The sequence below is a fragment of the Penaeus vannamei genome, chromosome 21, assembly GCF_042767895.1.
Source record: "Penaeus vannamei isolate JL-2024 chromosome 21, ASM4276789v1, whole genome shotgun sequence".
NCBI lineage: Eukaryota > Metazoa > Arthropoda > Malacostraca > Decapoda > Penaeidae > Penaeus > Penaeus vannamei.
The window spans coordinates 41,284,118-41,291,617 of record NC_091569.1 but is presented as its reverse complement, the minus strand read 5'-3'; the positions used below and the strand labels follow the sequence as shown (position 1 = coordinate 41,291,617).

Genomic DNA, 7,500 nt, shown 5'->3' with positions numbered 1-7,500 from the left:
TATCTCTAAATCAGGGAGTGAAAGAATAAAAATCAGGGAAAGGATACAAAGAATAAAAGTCAGGGAAAGGGGAGGAAATAATAAAAATCAGGAAAAGAAGAAAAAAAACAATATGCAGAGTTCACCGAGACTCTTCCTTGCTCGCCAACCATACCTGTTGCCAAATAGCACTTACGATTCCAGGAAAGCGAGAAAAGAAAGAAAGGAGAACGAAGGTCAGCTCAGGTCGTGACCCAGGGAGCGACGGTAAGGTCAGAGCCAAAGTTCGAGGTAAATAAACACTCAACAAAAGGTCAAAATAAGATCTTAGTTCAAAAAATCTCCTTTAAAAAATATATAAAAAAGTTCCACTCTGCCATGTGACTCAGCAATGGACAATGGGTTGCCGAATGTGCATTTTCTTTCCTTATTTTGTGTGTTGTAGAAGTCTGTTGCCTTCGCTTGTGCCGGGGAATGAGGTCAAAGGTCAGGGGAAGTTATCGTGCCTTCATATTTGGGATTTCTCTCTATTCTCTTTTCGTTTTCTGTGTTTCTCTTCGTTTGGGCGAGACTCTCTCTCTCTCTCTCTCTCTCTCTCTCTCTCTCTCTCTCTCTCTCTCTCTCTCTCTGTCTGTCTCTCTCTCTTTCTCCCCCCCCCCTCTCTCTCTGTTTCTCATCTTTCTCAAATATCGATAACTTCTTCGATGAACAGAACAGCTCTCCATTACTTCATGGCCTCGAAATTTAGAAGACGTTTTGTCGCATCAACAGACGATCTACTACACTGACTCAATAATACTGCCTCTAAACTCACGCCTTGCATGGAATCTGAAACGAAGTGCTAGGCTTTTATATCTCTCTTTTTTTTTAAGTGAAATCGCTTGTGAATAATGTCGCATAAAAGAACACGATGGTTTACCCTCCAAAGTGTTGCTTTTTATGTTTCTTTTCGGCAGGTAAATATTTCTTCCCGTTTTCTTTCGAGGGTTTTTCAGGTCCTTCGACGTGGATGGACTGCAGTAAATAGAGTGTATATATTGTTAGTATATTCTTATTGAAACTGTAGGTATGATGATGTTCATGATAGGAAACATGTCAACATTAGCACTAAGATGAAGAAGAATATGTAGACATTTTCTCCAAGATTTTTATCACATTATAGAGAAGATAACGTGTTTAATTTGATTAGATAATAAACAAGGATATGAGATCTTTTGATTGATTCTATTCAGACATTCAGAGTTCATTTTAGTTGTGCATTCCTATCGTTTAGGCTATGATTTATTTCAGCTGCTTATGGAGACGTAAAATTTAAGCCCAGAAAGTGTGTTTTTGTTCACGATAATACAACCCGATCTTGATCTTCCCCGTTAATGACACTTTTAATAAGCTTCAGGATTTATAAGCCAGATGATAGATTACATTTTTTTTTTATCTATTTCTACACGCTGTTTGAATTGATAGATGATAATCAGGCTGTTTTGATATCTCTAAATTAGGAGTATATCTAACCATTCTGATATTTTGATAATTATTGCTGCTGTCCTTCCTAGCTGAAAAATTGTGACATCACCACAAATAACAATAATTCGACTATAAAGATTCTTTTAAACCGATTTTTGATAAGTAGAGTCGCAAGACTAGAACACGCTCTTATATAAAAATGGTCTGTAATCTACTTCATAAATTGCAATCATGATACTCAAGCACTGCATAAAATTGCACATATTATCTTCCAGCACTTTAGCACCACAACTAAGTTTGATATTTGACTACTTCACCCGCGTCACCTTTGTGTATATCTGAACTGGATCACGATGAACCTTTGGGCTATCACTTGTATTGTCCAGGATTTCTTTGGTCTCATAATCTCATATTTCCTCATTTTCATTATTCATGTTAGTATTATGATTAAGATGATTATCAGTTCCATTGTTACTACTTAATCTTACTGAATTGATTTTGTACTGTCATCACCACCTTCATCATTTTGCACCACCATCTCGAAGACGATCTTCACCATAACACCAGCATCTCACCCTCCCCCGTCACTCCCCTCTTTCACCATCATGGTCACTATCACTCCCCAGTATTCTCCCCTCCTCCCTCCCCCTCCCTCCCCCTCCCTCCTCCCTTTCGAACCCTCCTCCCTCCCCCTCCCTCCCCCTCCCTCCTCCCTTTCAACCCCTCCTCCCTCCCCCTCCCTCCTCCCTTTCAACCCCTCCTCCCTCCCCCTCCCTCCCCCTCCCTCCTCCCTTTCAACCCCTCTCCTCCCTCCCCCCCCCTCCCCCTCCCTCCCCCTCCCTCCTCCCCTTCAACCCCTCCCTCCCTCCCCCTCCCTCCTCCCTTTCAACCCTCCTCCTCCCCCTCCCTCCCCCTCCCTCCTCCCCTTCAACCCCTCCTCCCTCCCCTCCCTCCTCCCTTTCAACCCATCCTCCCTCCCCTCCCTCCTCCTTTCAACCCCTCCTCCCTCCCCCTCCCTCCCCCTCCCTCCTCCCTTTCAACCCCTCCTCCCTCCCCCTCCCTCCCCCTCCCTCACTCCCTTTCAACCCCTCCTCCCTCCCCCTCCCTCCTCCCTTTCAACCCCTCCTCCTCCCCCTCCCTCCCCCTCCCTCCTCCTCCCTTTCAACCCCTCCTCCCTCCCCCCTCCCTCCCCTCCCTCCCCCTCCCTCCTCCCCTTCAACCCCTCCTCCCTCCCCCTCCCTCCTCCCTTTCAACCCCTCCTCCCTCCCCCTCCCTCCTCCCTTTTCAACCCCTCCTCCCCTCCCCCTCCCTCCCCCTCCCTCCTCCCTTTCAACCCTCCTCCCTCCCCCCTCCCTCCTCCCTTTCAACCCCTCCTCCCTCCCCCTCCCTCCTCCCTTTCAACCCCCTCCTCCCTCCCCCTCCCTCCCCCTCCCTCCTCCCTTTCAACCCCTCCTTCCCCTTTCCCTCAGATGACTTACACTCTGGACGAATTTCAACCCCTCCCTCCCTCCCCCTCCCTCCCTCCCTTCTTTGCATTTACCCCTTTTACTCCAATTCTTCACCCTCCCCCTTCACCCTCCCCCTCTCCTCCCCTTCATTTCAGATTGAACCCCTGTCTCTTCCATTCTAAAATGACTATCTCCCCCACCCCCTTTTTCCATTCAAATTGAACCCCCCCCCCCCGCTCCCCTTTCACTTCAAACTCAACCCCCCCCCCCCCGCGCTACCCACTCCCCTCCTTTCTTTCCAAACTAACCCACCCCCTCTCCCTCTCCTTCCCCTCCTCTCTTCATTTCAAACTCAACCCTCATTCCTTCCATTCAACCTCACCCCAATCCCTCTCCCCCCTTCACTTCAAATTCAACTCCCTCATTCCCCCTCCATCATATCATTCAAACTAACCACCCCCTCTCCTCTCTCCCTCCCTCCCCCCTCTCATTTCGAACTCAACCCCCTCTCTCCTCCCCATCATCCATTCCAAACTAACCACCCCCTCCCCAACTCTCCCTCTTCATTTCAACCCCCACTCCCCATTCCCCACCCCCACTCCCCTTCCATACAAAATTCACCCCCCCCTCTCCCCCTCCATCACTTCCAGAAACTAACAACCCCCTCCCCAACTCTCCCTCTCTTCATTTCAAACCCCACTCCCCACCCCCACTCCCCACTCTCCCCACTCCCCTTTCGAACACAAATTCACCCCCCTCTCCTCCTCCCTTCCATCATTTCCAAAACTAACCACCCCTCTCTCAAATCCCTCTCCCTCTTCATTTCAACCCCCACTCCCCACTCCCACTCCCACTCCATTCCACAAAATTTACCCCCCCCTCTCCCCCTCCATCACTTCCAAACTAACCACCCCCTCCCCAACTCTCCCTCTTCATTTCAACCCCCCACACCCCACCCCACTCCCCACTCCCCTTCCATACAAAATTCACCCCCCCCTCTCTCTCTCCCCTTCCATCACTTCCAAACTAACCACCCCCTCCCCAACTCTCCCTCTTCATATCAACCCCCACTCCCCACCCATACAAAATTCACCCTCTCCCTCTCCCCCTTCCATCACTTCCAAACTAACCACCCCCTCTCCCCCTCCCCCCCACAGATGGTCTACACCCTCGACGACTACAACGACCTCCGGGACCGCGTGGAGGAGATGGCCATGCCTCAAGTGCAGACCTTCCGCGTCGAGTTGGAGGGCGACAACGCGTACACTTACCACGTGCAGCTGTTCCTCCCTCCTGGGCTGCGGGAGGACGAGATCACCACTTACCCGATGGTCGTGCACGCGTAAGGGGGCGGGGGGGGGGGGGGAAGGAGAGAGGGGGAGGGGGGGGAGGGAGAGAGAGGGGGAGATAGAGAAGATTTTAAAGAGAGAGAGGGGGGAGGAGAGAGAGAGAGAGAGAGAGAGAGAGAGAGAGAGAGAGAGAGAGAGAGAGAGACAAAGAGAGAAAGAGATAGATAGATAGATAGATAGATAGATAGAGAGAGAGAGAGAGAGAGAGAGAGAGAGAGAGAGAGAGAGAGAGAGAGAGAGAGAGAGAGAGAGAGAGAGAGAGAGAGAGAGAGAGAGAGAGAGAGAGAGAGAGAGAGAGAGAGAGAGAGGGTGGGAGAGGTAGAATGAGAGAGAAAGTGAGAGTGAAACAGATGGACAGACAGAAAAACACACTCACACACACACACAGAGTATGTATATATGTACCTATATGATTGTGTTGGTGTAATTTGACAATGTTCTTACCATAAAATAATCTATCGAGATAGGCATGAACCGCAGGATATTTATCCATAATCGACCGGACAGAATCACAGGATATTTACTTACGATCGACAGGACTGAACCGTAGAATGTTTATTTACGGTCGATAGGATTTGACAGAAGGATATATCTATCTCCTTGATGCATCCAGAGAAGGTCACGATCCACACCAGGTCATCCCTGCCACAGTTTCCCCCCTCGCATATGCGGCGTTTGTCTTTGCCGGAGCGCCCATTCCACTAGCGTTCCCTCCCAACTGGCGATTTCTCTGCAGTTTCATTTAAAAAAAAATTCTTAAGAAACAAAATGAAAAGCCTCGGTCACCCTTTACCCTCCCCCTCCCCCCCTCCCCCAGGTACGCCGCCCCGGGCACTCAGGCCGTGACCTCCAAGATGGTGCTCTCTTGGGGCACTTACTTGGCCTCGAAGAAGGACATCATCTACGCCATGATCGACGGCCGCGGATCCGGCTTCCAGGGCGACAAGATCAAGCATGAGGTGCGTTCGAGGGTTTTCTTCTTCTTCCTCTTTCTTTCTTTCTTCTTCTTCTTCTTCTTCTTCTTTCTTTCTTTCTTCTTCTTCTTCTACTTCTTCTACTTCTTCTTCTTCTTCTTCTTCTTCTTCTTCTTCTTCTTCTTTCTTTCTTTCTTTCTTTCTTCTTCTTCTTCTACTTCTTCTACTTCTTCTTCTTCTACTACTACTTCTTCTTTCTTCCTTTCTTTCTTCTTTCTTTCTTTCTTTCTTTCTTTCTTTCTTTCTTTCTTCTTCTTCTTTTTCTTCTTCTTCTTTTTCTTCTTCTTCTTCTTCTTCTTCTTCTCTTTCTTTCTTTCTTCTTCTTCCTCTTCTTCTTCTTCGTCTTCTTCTTCTTCTTTTTCTTCTTCTTCTTCTTCTTCTTCTTCTTCTTCTTCTTCTTCCTTCTTTCTTTTTTCTTCTTCTTTCTTTCTTTCTTTCTTTTTTCTTTTTCTTCTGACTTTTTTCTATCTTTCTCTTTTTTCTTCTTTCTTCTCACTTTTTTCCTATTTCTATTTTTCTTCAATCTTTTTTCCTTTTCTTCTTTTTTTGAAATTATGAACAATTGCAGAGATAATGGTGATAATAAAAGGCCTACCTCGTGAGTGTGTCACAGGCATAAGAGGCAGAGAGGTCAGCTCCCAGCCGCCCTTCGCCAGGCAAATAATTAAGACTATTAAAAATAATTAAAATATCAATAACAATAACAACCGCAGGTGTAACCCCCCTCTCCCCCCCTCTCCTTCCCCCCGCAGGTGTACCGCGCCCTCGGAGGCAAGGAGGTGGACGACCAGCTGGCGGTGGCGCGCTACCTAAGGGACAACCTGCACTTCGTCGACGCCCGCAGGATCGCCATCTGGGGCTGGAGCTACGGCGGCTACGTGACCACGATGGCGCTCGCCAGGGACGCCGACGAGGTCTTCTCCTGCGGGATCGCCGTCGCGCCCGTGTCGCGCTGGGAGCACTACGGTGAGGGGGGGGAGGGGGGGGGAGGGGGGGAGGGGGAGGGAAAGTGAGGGGGGAGGGGGAGGAGGTAAGGTGAGTGGGGGAGGGGAGAGGGGATGGGAATGGGAGAGGGGGAGGGGAGGGGGAGGAGGGAAGGTGAGGGGGGAGGGGGGGAGAGGGAGGGAGAAAGCACTCCGGTGAGTGGGGGAGGGGAAGAGGGAAGGTGAGGAGGGGAGGGGAGGAGGGAAGGTGAGGGAGGAGGAGGAGAAGGGAGGGAGGGAGCAGTACGGTGAGTGGGGGAGGGGGAAGAGAGAAGGTGAGGGGGAGGAGGGAGCGAGGAAGCACTACGGTGAGTGGGGGAGAGGGAGGAGGAGAAGGGAGAAGAAGGGAGGGAGGAAGCAGTACGGTGAGTGGGGGAGGAGAAGGGAGGGAGGAAGCAGTACGGTGAGTGGGTGGAGAGGGATACGTAAGGGAAAGGCAAAAGGACTTGGCTTAACAGAGTGGGGGAAAGGGAAAGGTAGAGTGAGGGACGAGGAGAGTTCAGAAGAAAAAAAGGGGAATTGAAAAGGCAGAGAACAATAAAAGAGAAGTGGAAGAAGGAAGAGAGGGATAGTTAGGTAACAAATAGGGGGGAGGATGAGAAGACGCTCGTGCAAAAAGGAGGGTTCGAGCCCATGAATAAGCCAGCCACCCCCCCCCCCCCAACAGACTGACCTTCCACCAGCAGCAGCACCTCAGCGCGAATCAGTCACCCATCTGGGAGCCTTTTTGGGGAGAGCAGCGGGAGCGTTCGTGCCCCAGGCTTTCCAAAAGGGTCCTTGAATTGCCTAGAAAAACGCAATACAAAGTAGAAATTATTACTATCCGCTGACGTTCGTATGGGGTGCCTCAAAAATGGCAAGATTCGGGTTTACTTTCAGTTTATGCCTATTCAGTTGTCTCCCAAATCTCCTCTTTTACTTCACTTGCTATGTCTGTCACTGATGCATCAAAATGAGTCTAAATAAGCCTATTTTACAATAATTTACAATATTTTTTTCCTGAAGATAGAAGGGATTTAAAAAGAATATTTACATTTCCGTTATAAAAGTATAAAAGTTCTATAAAACAATGAAGCTTTTTAGGTCGTATATAAATTATGTAATCTTACGCGCCTCTATGACCGAAGCACTACTGGATGCTTATTATGCTGATGTTCTATACTGGTGTAAGTTGACCAACATCTGCTGTAACCTTACTGTCCTTTTACAGAATATAAACCCCTTTAGAACCCCGGTAGGATCAGGGGCATGGTCAGGAAGAAGGGGACATGCAAAACAGTACTTGCCTCCCCCCTTAATTTGA

General features: G+C 48.9%; 1 protein-coding gene across 1 annotated transcript in view; it reads left to right on the top strand.

Moving 5' to 3' along the window:
• Positions 1-7,500, top strand: part of Dpp10 (Dipeptidyl peptidase 10) — a gene marked incomplete in the record, with an annotated part of 101,322 nt that overhangs the window by 91,753 nt on the left and 2,069 nt on the right. The window contains 4 exon segments of the mRNA XM_070136178.1: positions 184-270; positions 4,049-4,233; positions 5,058-5,199; positions 5,967-6,180. Of these exon segments, the coding sequence (XP_069992279.1) occupies positions 184-270; positions 4,049-4,233; positions 5,058-5,199; positions 5,967-6,180 (628 nt within the window).